At 23.9% G+C, this 25,370-nt stretch overlaps 4 protein-coding genes across 4 annotated transcripts; 1 reads left to right on the plus strand and 3 right to left on the minus strand.

Moving 5' to 3' along the window:
• Positions 1 to 5,921: 5,921 nt before the first annotated feature.
• Positions 5,922 to 6,761, minus strand: Naxe (NAD(P)HX epimerase). The gene has a single exon (XM_011504007.1). It carries the CDS (start codon positions 6,662 to 6,664, stop codon positions 5,972 to 5,974), a length of 693 nt encoding a protein of 230 aa, XP_011502309.1. The 5' UTR covers positions 6,665 to 6,761; the 3' UTR covers positions 5,922 to 5,971.
• A 2,734-nt stretch (positions 6,762 to 9,495) lies between these two features.
• Patsas (palmitoyltransferase Patsas) lies at positions 9,496 to 15,972 on the plus strand (the record flags this gene model as incomplete). Its single annotated transcript, XM_011504080.1, has 9 exons — positions 9,496 to 9,567; positions 10,521 to 10,774; positions 11,555 to 11,669; positions 11,856 to 11,981; positions 12,208 to 12,653; positions 14,780 to 15,029; positions 15,105 to 15,277; positions 15,492 to 15,657; positions 15,748 to 15,972. Coding segments are annotated over 9 exons (1,806 nt in total), but the record flags the coding sequence as incomplete, so codon positions are not given.
• A 746-nt stretch (positions 15,973 to 16,718) lies between these two features.
• On the minus strand, positions 16,719 to 20,553 carry Ced-12 (engulfment and cell motility Ced-12). Its single transcript, XM_011504008.1, has 7 exons — positions 20,275 to 20,553; positions 19,821 to 20,117; positions 19,264 to 19,692; positions 17,992 to 18,408; positions 17,485 to 17,922; positions 16,980 to 17,286; positions 16,719 to 16,915 (listed from the first exon to the last, which is right to left on the minus strand). Exons 1-7 carry the CDS (start codon positions 20,404 to 20,406, stop codon positions 16,755 to 16,757), a joined length of 2,181 nt encoding a protein of 726 aa, XP_011502310.1. The 5' UTR covers positions 20,407 to 20,553; the 3' UTR covers positions 16,719 to 16,754.
• Positions 20,554 to 21,807: 1,254 nt separating this feature from the next.
• Positions 21,808 to 24,745, minus strand: LOC105365823 (Germ cell nuclear acidic peptidase). The gene is made up of 3 exons (XM_011504081.1): positions 24,489 to 24,745; positions 23,832 to 24,377; positions 21,808 to 23,268 (listed from the first exon to the last, which is right to left on the minus strand). Exons 1-3 carry the CDS (start codon positions 24,693 to 24,695, stop codon positions 21,808 to 21,810), a joined length of 2,214 nt encoding a protein of 737 aa, XP_011502383.1. The 5' UTR covers positions 24,696 to 24,745.
• Between the last annotated feature and the right edge of the window lie 625 nt (positions 24,746 to 25,370).

Below are 25,370 nucleotides of genomic sequence, written 5' to 3' on the forward strand. Positions count from 1 at the left end.
AAAGAGCGTTTAAGTCATTTTTTTAATGCATGATTCTTTGATTTATTTTTTAATAGTTTACTCAATAATTTTAATTATTTTTATAAAGAAGACATAATTTTAGAGTATGTATAATTGTGTATAGCCAATACGAATGCACAATAAATGTTTTTGTATAATTATGCGTAGCTAAATGCAATATTATGCAGCGACTCTTTGTTCATTCATGACATATTAATAAGATCTTAATAAGATCTTCACTTTTAAATGCTAATTGAATTGAATAGATGATAATATATTTTAATTATACTGCCAATGAAAGAAATTAATACGTTTGCATGTCTAATTAATTTAAAAACTATTTTTAAAAAGACACTTTTATTTTCCATTTACAGAGTTTATACTACTATACTATAGTTTTATAGAATTCGGATTTATTTAATTAGTGATATAGTTTGAAATTCTTAATTTTACTAGAAGACAATAAATTTTACAGTAACTAAAAAGGAGCTACCTATAACAGTGCCAATTTTTAATATAGTATATTTCATAAAAAGTACATTGTAATCGGAAAAATAGCATATATGCACCAAATAAGGCTACATGAAACGATGTGCTAAAGATAATTATAATTAAAAATAACTATAAAATTAAAAGTTTACAAGGCCTTGTAGATCAGTGAAAAATGCCAACGTGCGAGTGTCATCATTAAGACACTTTCATTACAGCATTTTACTATTTGTCAAAACATTTTGTCATTATGAGACGTTTTAAATCAGATAATGGACAAATTAATAATGACATTTCATCAGTAAAGGTGAATCTAATATTACTATATTGTTAAAATTTTAAATAGTATATTTATTTTTGTTTTCTTTTGATTTAATAATAACACTTGCAAACTGCAGTTTTTATTATTTATTTTATCAATATACATTCCGAGTTTTTTGTAATAAATTAAATATGTTCGTAAAGAAGAAAGTATGACATGATAAATTAGTTTATTTACTTTCTACGTTCTATACGTTTCAGATGATTTTATTTTTCTATTTCTATATTTTTAAAGAATATTGTCTGACAATAATAAATACTATATAAAAGTAAAATCTTTTAATCAATTGATCGATCGATTTCTTTTAAATAAATAATAAATAGAACATTTTTTAATGGAAGGAATAAAATACGGGTTATGTATGAGAATATTTAAGATGTAAAGTAAAATCATGTACTTGTAAGCAAAAAAGATTTAAAAGTGAGAGAATAAGAGGCAAGGGAAAATATAATTAAAATGAACCGGGTAAAATGTGTTTGTTACCACTCGTACTGTGAATTTCTTCACTACAATCTTCGAGGCCCATTTTTATTTAATAATTTAAAAATATGATATTAAAATGCTTTTAAATATTATACTATCGAAAAAATAAAATGAAATATCCAGTGAATATACGATAATTCGTATGGTTTTATTCGTTATGATGTAATTTTAGATAAGAAAAAATAAAGGGGAGAATTCACAGATGACGATAATAAATACTCGAAAATGTATTTTATAAAAGTTTATTACTTCTTTTATTTACAAGTGCTACAAGTTATAAGTGATATTGTTATTAATATTACAATTATCGTATATATTATTTATAACGAAGAAAATATCTATAATCGATGCCGATATGAATGAATAAAAATCGAAAAGAGTATGAATATTAATAATAGATAAAGTATACCTGAGAAAAAACTTGACCCCCTAGCATGGAATTTGAGAATGGAATGGACATTATAAAACTGCTTAAAAATAACTTATCAATTATGGCATATTTTTATAAATAATAACTTATATGATATATGGAATGTAAATATAATATTTTCGTTATTAATAATATCATAATAAGATAAATTAATGCGATACATAAAATATTTTGCTTATTGAAAAAGGTTTTCTTGCAAAAAAGGGTGCTAATGTACCATATTCAATATAAGCTTTTTTTACTTTCTATACTTTTTTTCATTCTATTACTGAAAAAATGTATATAATAAAATCATTACGTACAAGTTTTTATAAGCAAATAAATACGTTTATTCTAATTGAGAAATAATATAAGTAGTCAAAATCGAATCTGTGCACTTCCTTACTTAGAAGCTTTCATTATTCGCGACAGGCATCGTGTCCATTATTTTAATATATATATATATATATATATATATATACACACATATATAAAGTAGGGAAAAAAATTAAATTATGACAAAGAAGATAAAACATTCAATTCAGAATGTTTATAATACTCAATTATATTAGTGTTAACATTTAAAAAATATATTTTTATATAATTATGGCGTAATGTTTACGATCGAAATAACAAGTACTTCATGCATAAGTACGTAATACATTTACTTAGACCCCTGCCCTTTGAAATAACGATTAAATAACAAGAAGCATATGTGCTCAAACAAATGATGCAATAAAAATGAAAATTGATATATGATACTTTTATATTATTATATTTTTGTTATGAAATTATACAGTTGGAAATTATTTATATATTTTTTTTTAATTAAAAATAGTATTGAGCTTTTATTCAGTGTTAGTTTCAAATTTCATATTATTTATCTATTTTTTACATTAATATAAATAATTTTTATTAATTTTTTTACGCCATGAAAAACATTAACATGGATTTAATTTAATAATAAAATATGAATTTTAAGATTTATAAAATATATCTATATTATACTAGGAGAGGTTTATAAATATTAAGAGTTTTAAATCTAAGTATTATCGAAAGCTAATTTTAATAAAAACGTGATGTATGACTAATGCATGCTTCGCGTAATAAAAATTTTATTTAAAATTCCTTTTTCTATATGCAATTCTATTATATATTTAATTCCAACTGTGTATCGTATTCTTTCTGCTTTTGTTTATACGTGTCTATAATCTTGTACTGTATGTACCGGTATATATAATCACATCTACGTTTTAGTACAACTAACATCAGAATAGTTAGGAGCAAATTTTATTATGCGATAAAAGATGAACAAAAAGTATGGCTAAGTTGATTATTGTTTGCATTGTAATACCGTACAATATATTATTTTTCTTAATTGTTGTAAATATAAATTCAGGTTTTGGTTTTTATCATGCATATGGCGCGATAATATGTTTTTGTTAGAGGCGTCGATAATCTTTCGGTTTCTTGTAGATAAAAATTGTACGTTGCTTCAGATGTATTACATAACTAATAAGAAATTTCCAGAAAAAGTAATATACGCTTTCGATACTACATTCTTGATATTTAATTTTGTGCACATTAATTTATAATTCAAAATTTGAATTAAAAATATTTTAATTTTTTTTAATAAAATTTTTTAATTAATGATTAAATTGATCTAGTTACAAACTTAATAATATTATTTGATGTTTTTTATTTTAAGTTATACTTTACTCTACATACGATTTGTAATATATCAAGTTGGCAATAAAAGCAATTATTTATTGTTTATCCATTTATTTAGTTTTTTACATATTTTATTTTAAAAATTTTATAAATGTATTCTTATACTATTTAAGGATTCAGTCTAAAGAGTTTAGAAAGATATTTATAAATAAATTTATAAACTTTAGATTAAAAGTAGCTACTAACATTGCTGAAAAAAAGAATAAATAAAAAATAAAAAAACTTTTCTCTCGTATTCCGAAATTATTGTATTACTCTAAAATCACTTCCAGAGCTTTGAAAAAAGCAAATTATAAATAATTACGACAAAGAGACTCACATATATACTCGTTAATAAGAGAAAAAACCAATGTTTAGATAATAATTTAAAAAAGCAAGTCTCCACGATTCCTTATAGTGAAAAAATAAAATTGTTACATAATTGTTCATGCAACGATTTAAATAAAGCGCCATACGATGCCTTCCGTAAACGACCGAGCTTGGCTAGTTGCCAAAAATGTGTCACTTTAAATTAAGGAAAATAATTACGGAAAGAAAGTATTATTTAATTTTTTTATTTTAGGTTTAATGAAATTTTCGCCACTTTGATTGCCTTCAATTTTTTTATTCATTTTAAAATACTTGCAGTTACTTTATATATATAAATACAAAATATACAAAATAATTGTTAAAGAATATTTAATGATATAACTGATATAGCTGATAAAAATAAATAATTTTAATAATGCGTTCGAAATTCACACTCAATAGTAAAATAAATTTGTAGTCAAATTTGAATATTTACGTGAACGTACTGATTTATGATTAGCTTATTTTATTCAAAGAAAAAATCCATGCAATGTATGTGTATATAAGTATATAAAAAGATACTTTTTTCATTTACATGGGAATAATAATTTTTCTTTATGAACATACTATTTTTATACAAATTATTTACTTAACATAAATCTTTTTTATTTAAAAACTAAATAGTATATCTTAAACGGAGTTTTTTCTGAATGTGCGAAAAAAGAATATTATCAAATTGGCGAAGATGCATAAATTAAAAATTAAAAATTAAAACTGGTTATGCCACCGAGCTTACCATGACTAAAAAATATTAATTTAAAATCAATTAAATTATATATATATGAATTCGATACCGTAGACAATAATTTGCTGTTTTTAGATAAATTATACAGCCTAATTATATATAATTAATAATAAATACAGAAAAAGAAAACTCATGCCACAGCGAATTGCAATGCAATATTTATTTAAGGACGGTGCGAAAATAAATTGTGTAAAAGAAATGTATAAGAAAAAAGGACGAAATAATTAATGAATCAAATATAAATAAATGTAAAAAAGCTACTTTATTTATATGTTAATTGTAAGGTTCTTATCATGTTGTAGACAAAATTCTTAAGGAAAAATAAATAATACTAATTTCATTGTTACTTTAAAATTACGAAAATAATAGATTGAATAATTGAACTCCGTCCTTTTTTCTTAACGTACTTATACGATTGATTTTTTATGTTTATTACAGTAAAAACATAAATAAGAACAAATGATAAGAATATTGTATTGTGACCAAGTTCCATCCATAAATAAATGAAATATTTAGGCCGACTTTTTCGCCAGTTCGTGCCTTTTTTCTGCATTAAGAGCTTGCGCATGCGCGCGCATTTTTGGAATTTCACATTGCACTAGATTGCCCTATTATTGCCGTCAAACATGGAAAAAAAAATTACATATTCGTGAATACTCACCTTTATATTTCTTATTTAATTACATTTAATTATTAATTATAACAATAAAATCAAAGAATAAATTTTGTTGCATACTTTTTTTTTATGATTTGCCCAATTACCAACTACTTCAAAATTAATTTATATACTAGAACTTCCAATAATGTATATTTTATTATTTCAAAGCTACAACTTTTAAATGCTCAGTATTAATTTTATTTAATTAATTAATTTCATAGTTAAAAATAATCTGTAATTTATCATTCTAGAGACTAAAATATAGTAGTAATACGTATTTACGACAATAAATTTGATGTGCAAAATATGTAAGAGATTTAACAATTAATATATACACGTGTCAATACGCACACAATAATTATTTAAAAAGTATAATCGACGATGTAAAAGATATTGACACAGTTTTAGAATTGTTCGTTGTTAATATGATAAAATAAAGGATATTTAATTTCTTGCTAACTTTATTTCTTACGACAAATTTCTATAAAACCTATTAAAATACTCATAGTTTTATTTTAAAAAGGGCAAAAAAATATGTATAAGTAAAAAAAATTTACAAATATATTTTACATTTATTAAAATTGTTTATCATAAAATAATAAGTTTATATATACATTAAGTTGAATTATTTAATAAATCTTAAAGAAAATTTTTGTATCTAAAATTATAAGTAATTTTTGTACACTTTGGAAAAATACATTTCATTTTAGTTAAATTTCAATATTGATCAGATAATTTTTTAATTTTTTTTATCATAAAAGTAGTTACACATTATAACAAAATAAATTATAGTTTTATAACTAACTCAGTCCCAGGATACTTTGGCAATTTAAGTTCATATGATAGCTCAAGTTTTTTAGGTACAAATCGACCTCCAAGATAATGATGAATTCCTTTAAATTTGTAAGCACAAAGCTTTGGTGCTGTCAATGAAATCAGCATTTCAGGTTTTATACCACCTTCCTCAAGTGCGCCGTTTTCAACATCCCATCCAGATGGAATATCAATACTACATATAGGTATGCTTGATTTTTTAAGAATGTCAATAATTGGTACAAATTCTGCTTTAACTGGAGGCTTAAAACTAAATCCAAACAATGCATCTACTATAAGTTTATATTCATTGACATTTTTTATTTGTGTTACTGATTCTAAAATTGGAATCTCATTTTGTATACATTGATGAAGTAGATTTTTATGTATAGCATTGTTTGTTATTTTAGGATAATATAACACTGGAGAATATTCAAAAAGCTTCAAATGTCTTGCACAAACAAGACCATCACCACCATTATTTCCTGGACCACAACAAACCAAAATATTATTTTTGTTATTAGCAACAAGTGGATAACATTTTTTAATTGCAATGGCACAACTTTGACCAGCTAATTCCATCAATTGAACAATACTAAATTTGTACTTTTCAAACAGTTCGTTATCTATATTTATTGCGTCCGATTGAGTGAGATATTTGACCATTTCTTTTTGATATATTAGATTTGTATTGAAGACTTTGGTATAAAAAGTATATATTTGTAAAAATAGAAATGATTTTAAAATTTTATGTATTACAAGGCTGTGCATGAAAATAGAAAATTTATACATTAATCAATAATATATTTTAGTTTAGCTTGAATGTTTGATCTCAATCTAAAAAAAAAAATTATTATATATTGTTTTATTAAAAGATTACTTTCAGAATTATATTTATTAGATTTATTGAATATTATATTTTTCAAAATAAAGTAATTCATATTATTTACTTACATTAATACTTTTATTAAATATGAAGTATAAAATAGTATAATTATAGAATTAATGGAAATTGCAACCAATGCAAAACGTATAACAATGAAAATAGAAACTGCACAAATTGGAAGCATGCGCAACAGCAATTTTAGGTTATTAGCCACGCAAATATGCATTGTGTTAAATAAAATTGTAAAGTGTGATTTAAATATCAACATTAGTGACATTATTTTTAAACAAAAACTGAATTTCATTGTTTTTAAAAACTGTATTGTAAATAAAAAATTTGATTATTGTATTATATATATATATATTAACTATAATAAAAAATATATATAGTTTTAATTCACTCTTGCATACAAATATGCATGCAGTAGTGTAATATAATTTTTATTTAAAATTATGTATATATGTATTTATATACTATATATATTATATATTTATATATATATAATATGTTTAAAATAATTATATTATTTTATATTCGATTTAGCGATAATTTAAGTTTTATATTTAAATATAAATTAAAAAAATAAAATATTAACATTTTTTAAATATATATACTAATACCATGTTATAATTTTTATGTTTTGTAATGAGTAATTTATTAGTTTAGAACTTAATTTCATATTTGGCAATGGTATACTTAGATAATTATCGATATATAATTAATAACATAGGAAAATGTTTAGTTTAATTTTATTACTATTTTAATTTTAATTGAGTATAATAATATATTTTTATCCATTGTCAGTTTTGATATCTTAGTATGAATTTAGTTGATGTTGCGTATCATCTAATATTTATATTTTATAGAAGTGAAGTATTTAATCCTACTTAATATAGTTAAATCTTATATATTGTTTTTGTTTTTTACAAAAGCTTATGTTTGAATAGATTTTGAATTTTATTTATTGTTTGTAGACGAGTAGAAGTTAAGATATTTCATTTTAGTTTAGTTTATTATAGTAGACTAGACCAGTGTAAAAGCTTATATAAATATTTACTTGGATAGAATCAACCGAGTTTATAGAATTTTCTATCTAAACATTCTATTATTTTAAAACTTTAGTATATGAAAGATATTGAAAGTATATTAAAAACACTATGTTTTATACAGCTGTAGAAAATTGATTAATGATAATAAGCTAATAAATTTTAATGATCCATTTTATTGTGAAATATTAAAAATATAAACATTAAATAATTTCAGAAATTTCCAGTATTAAAGTAATTGCACGTGTTTATAAGAATTGTAATATATCACGAACTATCTATAATGTGGTATCTTTCAGTGTTTGATACTAGTAAAATAACATGCATATGTATTTTTTAATAAATTATTTAATGTTAATAAGACGTGTAAAATGTTCTAATTATTGAAAAGGTAGTAGAATTTTAACATTTATTCAATATTTTTTATAAATTAAGAGAATGTAGTTGAAAGAAAGTTTAATTTCTACTAATATAATTATAGATGTATTAATTTATATTTTTTGTGAATTTAAATAATTTTAGTTTAATAATTTTTTATGTAAAATACTATTTTTAATAGTTATATATATTTATTCTATTGATGTGTAAATATACGTGCATGAGTGCAAGGGTGATGTTTAACACGTTAATACAATTAAATGCAGTCACTATTAAAAACTTGAGTGCAAATATTTGTAAAATTTCTACAATTGAAATATTTAGTATATGAGTTATTGAGTTGGTATGTGATGTGGAGTATTAAAAGATTTAAAGTAAATAAGTTAATATTTTAAGTAATAAATATAAGTAGAATATTAAAAGGTATTTTTATTATAACTATGCTGTGTTTTTTTTAAATGTAAATCATATTTAAAAATGGATGTAATGATTAGTAAAACAAATTTTATTTCTATTTTATTATTTTAAAAGTATTATTTGCTTGCTTATGTTTTAGTACTATTTAGTACTAATGAATGATTACATACATCATAATTTATATATACATTGTTTTACAAGTATAATAAAATAGTAAATTTTATTTATTTAAGCATTTAGCTATTAAAATAATTTTTTATCGTTATTAAATAAATAGAAAAATTTTAATAGAATAAGATTTAATTTAAAATTATTTACTGACTGAGGCTATAATCAATACATTTTTGTACTTGAAAAATTACAAAGGTTGCATATTTTGTGAATATTACATACGATGAAGTATAATGTGAGTAAAAATGGGATAATAATATCTAATAATATATAGACAATATCCTATCGTTATCGCATAAATCGTTATTTTTCATTTTACTAATTAAACAAAATTACCCATTAGAAAACTATTACCTATTTTTGGGAACTTGCGCACTGATCTATTGATTTGAATGCGCAACTCAAGAACCCTCTAGTGACGCCTGTTCACATCCCATCCTTGTTAATTTCTTCATATAGATGCAGTACCAATAGCTAGCATAAATTTTACTATTAAAAATAAGCGTGTAATATCGAAGCATTTTTTAATATTACTATGGCATTAAGTCAACACTCGAATCCAATCTTCAGAAAGTGCTTTTGAGGACCGAAGTTGAATTTCGAGTCTAGTTGCTTATCTTTCACAAGAGAACAAAAATCGACCAATCACGGAGCCTCCAACATTTTGTAAAGTAAATAACTCATACAATATTACTTATTTTTTTAAGGTAAACTGCTCTTCTATATTTAAAAATATTAACTTACATGTACTATGTAAGCTTATATAATAGTACGTGTTACGTGTATCATGATTAGTTTAAAATTTGTTATATACTTTGTAATATTTCAAAATTCCTTAAAATTTATAGAGAAATCGTAGAATAACAATATGAGAAAATTGCTTATACTTTCTTTTTATATTTATTGTTATAAATTCGAAAGCCTATGAATAAACCTTGCACTTATATTATAATAGTAAACATAAAATTAATAATAAATAAATATTTAATAAAAATTCTTCATGTATTCAATTTATGTATTGATTATGCTAGCCAAGAGTTTTTTCAATTTAATTTAATTTTAATTATGATATATTTTAATATATTAATTCTTCATTTATAATAAAATAAATACAATAATGTTTATTAATAATAAAAATGTTTATAATAAATTTAATGTTTTTGGATATTAAGTTTCTATAGTATTGAATGCTTCAAATGGATTTTGTAAGAATTCATTGTAATTGGGAAAGATATTTTTTAATAAAACTAAATATTTCCAGACGAATTAAATTTTTTATAAATATATATGCTTTAGATCATGATTTCCAATTAATTGATTTCGGTAATTCTTTTAGATGTGTAGATTATAAAGATTTCAATAATTTCTATATTTATATAAATTTATATTTAAAATAGTTTTATGGAATTATATATGGATTATAAGTAAAAATTTACATTTTCTAAGAATATAATTTAAAAACAATCTTATTTATAGTCATTTAAATGGCCAAATAAATAACAGTTAATTACATTGTTGTATTTCATCAACTTTTTATTATTTTCAAACCTGATATATTATTTTAATGATATTAAACATTATTTTTAAAAGTAAAGTTTTTGTTAAACATTTGATGCATATACAGGTGTATCCTGTAAGTCCTGTAACAGGACCAGGATCTGCTAAATCGGTATGGGAACTAAGTCCAGATCCAGACATAGGGGATTTGTTGCCAAATATTCCTCTTTCTGTAACAACTCAGCCAAATCAGAATACACCTAGGAGGTCACGAAATAAAAAAAGAGATGGTCCAGATGACAATGTTTATGCAGATCATGCAGCACAGGGTCAAAGACCATCTAATGAGACAAAACAAATTTTTGAACTTCTTCGATTTGGGTATAAGTTTCTAATATGAAATAGCTGAATTCAATTCTTAGTTAATGTATAATGTTATATTAAACATTACTTTTATTTTTATGCTTGCATACACATTTTAAATTATAAAGATTAATGAGCAATGGTTTAAAAAAAAACTTTATTTTATCAGAAGTGTTAAATGAAGTCATTTATAATAAGTCAAGTATAAGTTTTAAATGAAATCATTATTTGAATTGCACAATGTATTTTCATTATATTTGAAATTAGTTATATATTATATTTATAAATATATAATTAAAGAGATAAAGATGTTTATTTTCACAAATTATTAATATGAAAAGTGTAAATTATGTAATTAAATTATATTTATCTAATTAAAATAATTTTTATAAAACTGTTTTATTTTTTATCATGAAACTTTATTAGTGGTTTATAATGTTATTTGTAGTCAAATTTTTCAAGTCTGTTAATTTAAAATGTTTTTTTTAAATAAAATAAAATTAATAATATTTGTATATATTTACAGTATTAATAATTGAAAATAGTAATACTACAGTAATATATTTTATTATTCATTGATTGTAAATATATTTCACATTCTTTGAATAATTATGTGTAGTTTAGATTATATCATATATTTTGTCTAAAATATATTTTAAAAGGTACTAAAAATACATAAATAAAATATTTAAATAGCTTTGTAATATACTTTCTAGTATTTAGATAATAATTATATATATATATATATATATATATATATATATATTCGTATTAAATAGTGCATAAATAAATAAATAGAAATATCGAAGCAATTACTAACTTGGTGGATAAAAATGGTTCTAAAATATTGAGTGTTCGAGATGAATGGGGGTACACACCAGCTCACTGGGCTGCTCTTGATGGAAACATTGAAGTATGTTTGATTTGTTTTATGCGTAATTTATTCATAATATTATAAGAAAAATTAAAAACAAAATATTTAAAATATTTCGAAATAATAATAAATAATAAAATAGTTCGAAATATTTAAAACATTTAAAATTGTTTTTGTACTGATAAGATTAAATTATCAAGAACTTAAGGCACAATGTATTTTTAGGTGATGAGGTACTTAATTGAGAGCAATGGACCGGTTGATCTTTCTTGTCTTGGAACACAAGGACCTCGGCCAATTCATTGGGCATGTCGAAAAGGGCATAGTGCAATTACTCAGTTACTTCTGAAGGTAAATATTACATTTAAGTCCCATAAAACAAAATATTAAATTTAATATGGCTGAATTTCAAACTACTTTAAACATTTAAAGTGAATTTAAATGTCAAAGGCTGCTTGTTTTTGGATAAAATCAACTGAAAAACTATTTGAAATTTGAAAAAAAGAATTTATACAGATTATACAGAGTTAATATATCAGTGTAAAATATTTTAAAAACGTATTTTGTACTTTTATAGTCTGGAGTAGTGGCGAATGCTGTAGATTTTAAGGGCTTGACTCCACTTATGACTGCCTGTATGTTTGGTAAGTTTCCAACGGCTGCCTTCCTCCTCGGCTCTGGAGCACTTTGTCACTTGACTGATATAAATGGTGATACGGCATTACATTGGGCAGCATACAAGGGTCATTCCGATCTCATTCGACTACTCATGTATAGTGGTGTCGACTTGCAGAAGCCTGACTATTTTGGCTCAACGCCGTTACATCTAGCTTGTCTCGCAGGACACCTCAGTTGCGTGCGTATTCTTTGTGAGAAGAGTAAGATCGAACTTGAACCACGTGATAAGAATGGCAAGACGCCTTTACAACTCGCCAAGAGTCATCGCCATGGGGAGATTGTAAGGATATTGCAGACAGAGATGAAGCACAGAGCAAGGTGGATACCACCAGTCAACGAACTTTGGTAAGTTTGCTTGTCACTAAATTAGGAAAATTAATTATCTGATTTAAATTAAATATGTTTTTAAATTTATTGATTTTATTAACTTGTTTAAGATTTTCATATATTTATAATATACAATAAAATATACTTTTATTCTATTTTCATCAAACTATTACATTATAAATATTATTAAATATATTATTTTTTTTAAAGTTTTTTTTAAGTATATTTTTTAACATATATTTGTATACATATTTATTGTTCGAGAATGTAAGAAAACTCCCAGCTCATTAAACATCTGGAAAATTCGAGATAAGAGTTCTGAAAAAGACGAACTCTCGACTACTCGAGAAATAACATTCAAAACGCGCCTCGGATTAACTAAATCTAAACAATTCAGTAAAACTTCGAATATCTAAAGAAAATAAAATTCATAAACACATCTGGCGAAAACAAAGTTCCAAGTGTCCAGCAAAACAAGTCATAAAATTAATGCTACGAGACATTTGACACGGCCTCGCCACAAAGCATCTATCGACGACAAGTCATAATACTTCTGGCATAATCAAGTCATAAAAATATAAGCAAAAACCACCTCGTCTTACATCCGAAAAAGGGATATTAAAGGCAACACTGCATGCATACGCTGTTGTCAAACCCAGCTACATGTGGCTTGGATAGTGAAGCGAGAACGTGCCAAAGAAGTCCCCCTCTCATGGTGGGAATGCAAGTAAGAAGCGCTCTGATTGGAACCGTCAATAATGAAAGGATCAATTCGATTGGAGACGCCCAAAAAGAGGCGCTCTGATTGGAAACGCCAAGAAGCATGAAATTCATAAGGGCCACGCGGTGGCCGAGAGAATGGCTTCAAGAAAGACGCCAGCAAGACGTACACAGAAATCTCTTGTCACCAGAGAAGCCGGCAAGGCTGCTTCTCCAAGGGAACGCCAAATAACAAGAATGTAGGCATACACAGTAAAGACCGATTAAGAGACAAAGTTTAGTCATATCCAGCTCATAACAAGTGCAAGATAAATCATACACTCGCAGCAGTGCAAGACAAAGAAAAAGGAACAAGTAAACAGTGGTGCACAAGGCACAACATAGTCACAACCTATAAGGAGCCGTTCGAGGCAAACTCAGCAAACAATACGAGGTATAGCCAGAAAAACACAAAACATACACTACAAGCTGTCGCACGAGGCATAACCTGCAGACATCACTAGCTACCATCAAGAGCACAAAATCTGCAGAACTCATAAGGTAAAGTTTCATTCCTTAATAACGATAATGATATACAATATGCCTCATAAGGTAAAGAACTGCAGAGCGACCAAGCGCACACAATCTGCAAACGCATAAGGGGCAAGTTTAGTTTCCACAAGATAGACTTACGAGGCACCGCACGCGGCAATATCTGCAGACTAAGATGAAGTGCCACCAAGAGCACATCTGCAGAGCCTTCAACGTAAGCAATAAGACAATACCCAGGCAAATTCAAGCTACTGCCACGTGCTACTGCACAAGGAAGCACAGGAGTTTTCGACCTTGTTCTTCTACGTGTATAACACCACCACCACGTGCATTACATATAGAGAACCAGAAGGCTACACCCTTCTACCTGTACATGCAACACACATTACAGCTCTGTGGCAATAGTAATACAAAACTCAAGAAACGAAGGCATTCAAGCATAAACTAAAATCATTATAATACAACCAATGCAATTATCACAATAAACTAAAACAAATACCAAATCTATTTATTATTGGATACATGCACTATCCTGCCCACTGGCCCGCAATTCTCCCTTCCACCATCTGGGAGTTTACACCTAACTCTAGATATGTGGCCCTGCTAGCCAGGTACTCATTTTTCTGCAGAACAGTAAATTAAGTAACTAGCTTAATAATGTTGAGTTAACTGTTGAAAAATCATGAGTAACATTGAAGGTACGGTCGGTACATTTGTAAAATTTATAAAATTATTTGCTGTATCATGTAGTATATAATATATAATACACAATAATAAACATAAATAAAATTTTTTTAACTATTACATTATAAAAATATATTAAACTGTACCCAAAACTTATTTTTTGCGAAAAGTAAATTTATTGTAAAGCTAGTATATGTTGTTATTAACAGGGCATTGCTTTTTGGAGGAGCAGGAAATAGTAAGGGACCTTTGCTACTTTTCATGATTTCGGTACTGTTATGGGGCTATCCGATGTACTTATTGAAATGCATTCCCATAACATGGGATTTATTGCGACGAAGCCATTATTGTTTTATATACTGGAATATTGTTATGTGGATTTCTTGGATAATAGCGAATAGAAAAGATCCCGGTTATATCCCGCAAAATAGCGATACATATTATCGAGCGATTAAACAAGTAATATATATTTTCATGCTTATATATGATATACAACTATTGCTTATAAAGCTGCTACAATGAATTTCATTGCAGATTCCTTATTTCGATAAATGGAAGAAACGCAATATTATATTGTCTAGACTTTGTCATAGCTGTAAGTGTTTTAGACCATTAAGAGCCAAGCATTGTCGAATCTGTAATCGTTGTGTTTCATATTTTGATCATCATTGTCCATTTATTTATAATTGTGTTGGACTTAAAAACAGGTAATACTTTTTTTATCAAATAAATCTAATGCTAAAGTTTAAATGTGTTTTAATTTTTGATAAAATGTTAATAAAATAAAGTTTATATTTATTTTAATTTTAACAATTTTTAACTAAAACTATATTTTCATTCATATTATAAACATTTAATATATATTGGAACTTTAGAAAAAAATATTTTAAATTATTTATTAATAAAATTAAATTTTTTCAGAATATGGTTTTTTATTTTTGTTATGTGTATAGCTACAAACTGTTCATTTACTTTATATTTCGCATGTTATTGTATTGCAATTGAAGGCATACAATTATTGTATGTACTGGGTTTATTGGAAGCATTAATTTTTTGTGGATTAGGTTGGATACTCACATGTACTTCGGTAAAACATTTGAAAACTTCTATGTTAACTTTAATTATTTTTTTAATCTTTTTTTAAATCTTGATTCAAATATTATGTAAATTATTTTAGATTTTACATGCCTGTATGAATTTAACAACAAACGAAATGTTTAATTACAAAAGATATTCATATCTGAGAGATAAAAAGGGAAGATATTGGAACCCTTTCAGTCGAGGACCAATACTGAATTTTATTGAATTTTTTCTTTATCCTTCAGATCAATATACTAATGATCCTCAACATTATCACAATTTTCAAGATGAAATAATGTAATAATATAAGTTGTTTTAATTAAAATATAAAATTTTATTGATTTGTAAAATGTATACAAATGTGCATTCAAGAAACCTATAAAACTTTGCACACTTATAAATGTAGAATTTATTTATGTATCTTAGTGGTTCACAAAAATTATTATATTTTGCAAATTTGTAATATTTGATATAATTTATTATCTAATAAGTTAATAGTGCTGTATTGCATGAAAAAAGTAAACATACAATAGAGTAAAAAGCATAAATTTATTAGGAATTTTATATAAAACTCTTGTATTAAAAATTTATAAAAAATAATTTAGTAGATTGAGTTGTTAATTATAAACTGTATTACAAATGTATTTATTTTGTAACTTTTATAAGTTTTCATGATGAATATAAGATATACCAAATCATTATATTACACCAAATAAAAAAGAAATTATAATTTATCTTTCATACAATAACAAAATAACATTATAAAATTAAAACTTAATGTTTAACTTAATAAAAAATGAATTACATAAAATGTTATAATTCAAAAGTAAAAACAATATATTTTCAATTAATTAGTACCTGTTATTTATATGAAAATAGTTGAATCATATTATGTCATAATATAAATATGAAGTAGTTATCAATAAGACCTTTTTGAATATTTTTTATGTCTTTATTAAATTTGCTTATTTTTTTCTTTAATTATCTTATATGTACATGTATGAATAAATAAATCAAAAATAAAAACTTTTGTTGCTATATAATTTAAAAGTTATATGAAATGTATAAAATATTAGAATAGCTTAAGATTCAAATTTAATTCTTTTATACATCATAGCAAAAATCATAATTTAGAGGTAGATCAGGAATAGGTGGCGGATTTTGCGGAATATCAATTCCTTCAGCATCCAGTAATCTAAGTTTAATGTCCATTGATAAAAGTGTTTCCAAGTCCTTATCAGCTTCTTTACTATTCATTCGATTTCCTATAATATAATTCCAAATAAAAAAAAGTACTATTAGTTTTAAAGACAAAATTATATTAATTACCAAGTAAAGCATTGATACCATCTGTCCAATAATCAAAAACTTGTTCATCTGGAGCTACAAAATCTAAACTTGTAATATCCACAGAATCTAAAATAAGAGAAAAAGCTAATATATGAGTAGTTTTTCGTCGTTGTAAATCTTTCATGTGAGGACAATCTCTTCCAGTTAAAAGTCCACGAATTTCTACAACAGCTAGTTTTGTTGGCAATTCATCTATACTTGGCACTGATTTTTCATCGCAATCACCATAATGAAAAACCTTATGATTTAATGACAGACGAATATACCAAAATTTATCTTTAATTCTCTACAAATATAATAATTTTACATTAGCTGTAATTTTAGAAAAAAGATAAATCTTGTTATAAAAATAATTTCTGTAGTTAATTATTAAAATTATTCTTCAAAAAATTAATGAAATATCTTTTAATAAATTTAATATTAAATATTACTTAAACTATTATAAATGAAATAACAATTTTAGAAATACAAGAATATAACTAACTTGTCCTCTTGTACTGTATTTAGTAAATCTTGATCCTTCAATCAAAAATCCGAGTCGTTGTTGTTGTATTAGAATTATTATATCTGGAGTTATTTGTTCTTTCAATTCAACAATAGGTCTAGCATGGGATTCCCATTCTTCTCTGCTAGTTCTTTCTTGCTGCCATAAGTTTGTAATGTGAGAATAAGTCAGTTGCTGCAATTTGTTTTTGAATTTATCCAAACCTGTTGGTTTTGACTGAAGTGCTCGTGTTATTTGTTCACGGACTACCGAGAATACTTTAACAAAATCTTCTGTTGTAGCTCTCATTTCTTTCCATGTTTTGTTTAATAAAACTATACAAGCACAGTAAAACTCTTCAAAAGGATGATCATGGGTAAAGAACATTGGATGATATGATTGACCTTGTTCACTGGGTGTTTCACCAATTCTTAAAACCTGTTGATAGATATGTTTGTTCTGTAGATATGATTAGTATTATATATTTTTTCAAAATTGAAAACTTACTTCACATAGTAGTTTAACAAGTTCTACACTAGTCCTCCCAAATGGACATTCATGTTCATCAGCACGACAAGAATTTTCTAACACAACTTTTGTATAACTTTCTATATGATTTCGAGCAAAATACACCATGCAGTCGAGAGCTAGCATTCCAGGTGGAGTTTCTGTAAAATCTAAAGCAGGATTAATATCACATTTAAATCCTAATTTCTTATAGTCTTTTGCAAATAGTCCTTGTTTTCTCGCTGTAATATCACTACTGTTTATTCCTTCTGTATCAAAAGCAATTCTTCGCAATTCTTTAATTTTATCATGTGCATCTTGATCTTGATTATCCATTTTGGTTATCATTCGCTGTTCCAATAAACTTAGCATTAGAGTCTGAAGAACATATAGTTGATGAGCCATTTCTGTGCCTACCTGTATTATATATATATATATATATGTTAACTATATAATTTTATTATTATTGGTCTATTCCTGCAATTTAATATATATTTGATATATTGCAATAAAAATGATATAAATTTAAAAAATTATATATTTTAATTTTAAACTATTTTTATATTTTTTAAATATTCATATAACTTTAATATTTCACATTCATAGGATTAAAAGTATATTTTAGAAAAATATAATTTCTGTAAACTATTTTACAGAATTATTAATTTTAGATTTTTTTTGTATTACGTTAATTAAAATCAATAAAATAATTTAAGAAAAAAATGTTAAAAAATGAATTATATAAATATCAAATATAAAATATTCATTAAAAAATAAAGGTATGTTTAAAGTATTTTAATTTATAATAATTCAAAACTTTATTATTTAAATAACTTTAGTTGGAATTACAGAACTAGTAATAGGAGTAAAACTATTTAAATATGTATATTTTCTTGAGTCAATCATATTAAATCATAATAAACATATTTTAAAAGGATTAGTCAAATACAAATTGAATTTTATAATGTATTTAAATGTTATAAAGTTGCTAAATGTAAATTATTTTCTATTACTGTATATTGAAAAAACTTTTATATTTTAAAAAACTTAAACTTTGAAAATCATATCTTTCAGTATTCTTGAATAATAGATATTGAATTAAAATATTTTAAAAAGTTTTATATTTTTTTTATAAAAATTTATTAAATAAGCATATATATTTATTGATTATTTATATATAATTAAAAATATAAACAGTATCTTTCCATTTACAATGCATTCTTATTTCATTATATCTTGATTTTTTATTTTAGTAATTATATATATACTCACTTGACCAGTAGATTGAATAACATTTGTTAGAAAAACATTTCTAACTTGTTTAGACTGTAGTGTAGCAGCAACTGCTCTTCGTTTTCCAATATCAGCTTTTAAAAAAAGTGCATTTATAAGTGCTATTGCATTTTGTTGAATTTGGGAATTCATATTTTGTAAGTGCATAACTAAATTTGGAAACGTTATTTCTTTTTCTACTTGACTACATTTTCCAGTTGAATTTAACACAATATTTTCAAGAATACTTAAAGATGATTTGATAACATTGGAATCAATGGCTATTGCTTGATTATTTATATAGCTGGCAACTTTGTTTATAAATGGTGCTTCAAGAATATCCCAAAATACAATTCCATGATCCATTAATTCAACAAATGATTGCAAGCAGTAAGCTAACGTACTACCTTTATATTTTTCGATTTCAATCTAAATAAGAATAATAAATATGAAAACAAAAACTTTATAGATGAACTAAAATACTAATTATATAATATGTTATATAATAAATACAATTACATCTTAGAATTTACTTTCATTTAAATTAAGAAATGTACCTGGGAAATAATCAGTGATAATCCATGTTTATTTATAAATTCTAAAGCAAAGGTAATATCTTTACTAATTTTACTAAGTTTTTCTAGTGCTCTATTTACTTTTTCTTCTGAATTTTTATTATTTAAATTAGCAAGTATGTCACTAGAAGTTTTTGAAGGTGAATATTCTAAACGTAATATACTACCATTTTTAACTTCATTTCTGTTTTTCTCTGTAATATAATTCTGGTTATTATTATCAGAAAATTGTAGTGAGAATGATTCAAAATCTGGAATATCCCAACCATTACAAAGTTCCTAAAATAATAAGAAATAAAATTTTGTTGATATAATAATTTTAGTAATACTTTATAACATTGTACAAAATTATAAATACATAATTAAAAACCAATAATAATTTATGTACAATTAATAATTAAAATTAACATTTTAAATCCTATAAATAAAAATCAACCTGAATAATTCCGATTAAAGGTTGTTTCTGATTAAACTCTATTAACTGAGGCACTTGATCTGTTAATTCAACAGCTATTTTTACAATATTCGAGTCCTTTTGCACAGGCATTTTAATCGTTTGTGTATACATTAAAGATATTCTGATTCTATATTTTTCTTTGATTTTTCCTGTTGTTAAAAAACACTTATTAATCGCTCTGCTTTGACTCTAACCACAAATTTTATTTTTGTCAACTGTCGAAATTGACACTAATATAGTTTGGACAATTTTGTAGAGTTTCATGTACAAAAATTTTTGAGTAGATGTCCAAGTTTAACTTAAAAACCAAATATATATTCTGATAAAGATTCAGCTACTATATATAATGAATAGACTTGTAATAATAGTGATGAGTTTATTAAAAATATAAATAATAAATATACATATTTGGATATTTAAAATTTTTTTTAATTACATTACTTTATTTGTGTAAATGTATATTAATATAAAAATTAATTAATTTCTACATATTGAATTTTCTCAGATTCTTGAAATTAAAAAATCCAATTAAATAAGGCAATATTTAAAATTTACGTTTTAAAATTGTTAATTGAATTATTTATAATTGTTTTATTTTCAGTTTAATTAGTTTGTAACTGAAATTTACAACTGAATATACAGTTGAAATTATAAAGAATTTTTTTTAATAATTAAGTATTTTTAAAAATTATATTTTTAAGAAAAATTCAAAATAATTTAATGATAAATTTTTTTTATAATTCAATTGACACTAAAATAAAAAATGTATTATATGTTTTATTTAAGTATTATATATATGATTGATATTATTTTACATTTTTTAACATTATCTATTAAATTATATTGATGATAAATTTTTAAATAGAGAATACACATGCTCATGCAAATGTATATAAATATTAATGTGTAAATTGTAAATGCTTGAATTAGAAAATTTTTTGTTAATGTTCAATATTCATAATAATAAATAATATGGAATGATTCAAAATTTTTTAATTTAAATTTACTATCAATCTTTTGTTTTCTCTTTACTTTAGATTTTTGAAAAAACATTTAAAATTAATTGAAAATTTACATAATTTAACTATAACTTTACAATCAAGTAACAATTTATATAATTTAAAACAAACCTTAAGTAGGATTTATTAAGAAATCTTTTTAGTCATCGTTTTAATTAAAAATACCTTTTGTTCAATAGGTTATTAATTAATTATTAAGATGATGGTCGTTTGAAAAATTAATGAATTAAAAATGTTTCATATTGAAATTTGTTTTAATTTTATCTTTTTCTTTTACAGAAAATTATCAAAATAAAGTTTTTTACTAGATGTACCTTAAATTAAATATTTACAATAAAAATTTGCTTGTTCTTTCTTTTTATTATCTTCAGAAGTTTATATATATTTATGAATATCAAAGTTTTAAATGCTACATTTTATTTACAAATAAATTTAAATATTTAGTTTTTGTTACAAAAATCTTATAATTTAGAAAGATTTGTTTTCATCATGTTCATGTTTCATTGATATGTTCTTTTGATTTTTGTGTTATTTTAATAGCAGAAAATTGTTTACTTAATATTTTCATTACTTCACCATGTTTAATAGCAATTCTACTTTGCTTTACTGATTGATAGTTTTCTTTAACATAAAGTGCAAAGCCAGAAAGTTGTTTTGTTTGAAATGTACTTTTTTTTTTAATTTTTTCACTTTTTGTGTTCTTGTTTATTAGAAGTTCGAATACCCCATGGCAGAAACCACATCGTTTTTTGTTAAGATCTAAAGATTTGGAATGTCTGCCAATACTATAACCACAATTAATACATTTATACATATATTTTGTTTGAATTTCATAATTATGGCATCGAGAAATAGGTGGCAATTCTGGAAAGACTTTTGTTGCTTTAGTTGCCCATGCTTTCCAAAAACTTCCATGTCCATCCGAAACATTGTTTATTAACCATGTAGCTGTATGACACATTTCATGAATTAAAGTATCTCGTAATCTATCAGGAGAATCTAAAATTTTTGTTGCTAGAACAATTCTTGAAGATCGAACAGTTTTTTTGGAAGTCTTAAGTGATTGTTTGTTATAACATTTTCCTGCAGTACCTCTTAATCGAGTGCTCCATTCTATGAGCATGTCATTTGGTAATTTGTTATCAAAAACTTGCTCATTAAATAATTTATATAAATCCTTACATAATTCTTCCTTCATAATATTGTATTTAATTCTATATATCATTGCTTTACAATCAGCATTTTCATGAGGGACATTCTTCGATAGTGAAGCCAAAAAACTTTTCTTAGTATCTTGTTCATCTAATTGTTTAATTAATTTTGGTTTAATAGATAGAGAACTAGACAAATCTTTTATTCTAGTATGTTTTACTATTAATTTTGGTAGTACTCTCTCTTCTGGGTCAAATTCACTTGTACTAGAACTAGTAGAATGAAAACTGAGTTTTCTTTGATTATTTCTACTTTCCCAGTTTCTGACATCTAAATCAAAATTTGAATCACAAACTGACAATGTCGTTTTATTTTTATCATTTCCTTCTATTGTTAAAGGATTTATAATTTTTAATTGCTTATTTTGTGCTACTATAGAATTACTTAAAGCTGTATGGTAAGAGCAATTCAGACTACATTCTATTATGGAACCATCATTTATGCAGCTATCTTTCAATTCTTTATTTATAGATTTTTTTGAAGTTTCACTATATTGAATTGAAGTTTTTATATAATTTTCATTTTCGTTATTTGATAAATAATCATCAAACTTATTATTATATCTAGACTGTCTTAGAATTATATTTTTCTCTGTTTGCAGATCTTTTAAAATCTTTGTTCGTTGTTCTTGTTTTGGTTTGGTGGAAGATATAAGAGTACTTGCTTTATTTTTCCAAGTTTTTCCATATAAATTCTCTAAAATATCTGCATAGTCATTGATTGTACAATTAATTATTGTATTATTTGGCTGAAATAAATAATAATTATTATTTATTTGATTTATTCAATTTATATAAATGAATTACTTAAAGCTTTTACATAATTATATTCTAAAATAACCGATTGTGGTATATGAAATGATTAATTTTTTGTCGATGTTTTATTTTTATAATCAATAAGATATTTTTTAGATGCATTAATTTAATAATTAGATTTAATTTTATTAAATTCAGATGAGTTAGTTTTTCTTTTATTTATTTTTATATTAATTAGTATTATATTAGAATGATTACTCTTTAATATCTAGAATCAAAAGATTCTGATTCAGGTATATCATAGTTTTCTTAAATTTGTTTTTCTGTTATTTATTAGTATTGTACTTGGTTACTTCTTAAGTTTTTAGAGTTAATCTAATTCGGATATAATTATTTTCTTTGATTTTGTTGTTATTGTATATAAATTATTACTTACGATTTTTCTAGAATTTACAGACTCAGATTTTAATGTTGTGTTTTTTATCTCAGTATTTTTAATTTTAGATATTTGATTATCAAGATAATTTGATTTATCTGTCAATATTTCTTTTAAATTTGGTTTTATTTTACTGATTGATATTTGATTATAACTATTATCTAAGGATACATTTGAAACTAAAGGATTACATTCTGGTACAACTAGTTTTCTTGAGTTTATTTTAATATTACTTATTGGTATTTTATCAGAATTTGTATTCATAACTATTGAGTCATTTATAATATTCAATGGTCCTTCATTTAATTTTATAAAGTATTGGTCAAGTGTATTTTGTTTTGTAGAGTTTTTTTTAATTGTTTTCTTGGATTTTGCAAATTTTCCACGATTATTGGGTGTTTCAAAGTTTAATTCTAAGCGCTCTAAACTGCTATTTCCCGAACTTGTATCACTTTTCCTACTTTTTGAAATTATACTTTCCTGGCTGTAGGAAGTTTCACACATAAAGCCATCAAAATTATTTGAAAGCCATTGTAATATTTCTTTTTTTTTATCTTCTGATAAAGATATATGTTGAACTACAGATTCTTCTACAGTTCGTGATACTTTAGTTTGTTCATTTTCAGGATTACTTTTTTCAATAACAAATTTATTTCTATTATTTTGTTCAATACAAATTTTTGATATACAATCAATATTTTTAGTAGTTTTATTAATAGTATCTTCAAATGAATTTATATAAGATTCATTATTAGAAGATTTTAATATATTTATACCCATTTGTAATTGATTTTGGATTTTCATACTGTGTTTGAAGTTGTTTGTTTGATTACAGGAAAATATACTTTCAGTAGAACTAGAATCGCTTATAACAATATTGTTTAATTGATTTTTTTCTTGGGTTTCATCTATATATGATTCAGATAATCGTAAGCTAAAATTTTCAGTTTCCGTTTCTTTAATTACTGTCGATGACATTTCATTAATTTCTAACAATTTTTTACTTGTAAACTGTAAATCAATTTTATCTAAAAATATTTGTTGGTTATCTTTTAATTTTGTTTTCCATTGTTTACAAAGTTCATTGTTCAAAAAATTCATCTTTCTAAAATATATACGATCACGGGAGTACTAACAAATATAATTACATAAATTAAAAAAATTTTCAAAGATAATATTATATATATTATATTAGTTTCAGTTAAAATTCATTAAATTAAAACGTTCATAATATTTTTCTTGATGGTAATAAATTTCTTTATTTTACATAATTAAATATAATCAAACCTTAAAATAAATGAAATTCGTAAAAATAAAGGTTCATTCCACACAAATAATCGCCATTTTTCAATTGCTGACGGTTAAAATTAGAAAAACATCTTAATACTACAAATTTATGCATTGATATCGAATTTTGTATTCTGCGCAGAAATAATATCTGACAGATGAATAATTCAAATAAATTTTTGTATTAAAAATTTTATATAAAAATAATAAAATATATCATTTTGTATAATATTGTATTTATACTGGTTGCATTGTTTAATTAACACTACTGATATTTTATGACTACTAATTTTTATGTTCATGTTATATTAGCATTATTAAACATTATTTTAAATACAAAATAAAATATACATTATAAACCCAAAA

Source organism: Ceratosolen solmsi, unplaced genomic scaffold (genome assembly GCF_000503995.2).
Source record: "Ceratosolen solmsi marchali unplaced genomic scaffold, CerSol_1.0 scaffold26, whole genome shotgun sequence".
Lineage (NCBI taxonomy): Eukaryota > Metazoa > Arthropoda > Insecta > Hymenoptera > Agaonidae > Ceratosolen > Ceratosolen solmsi.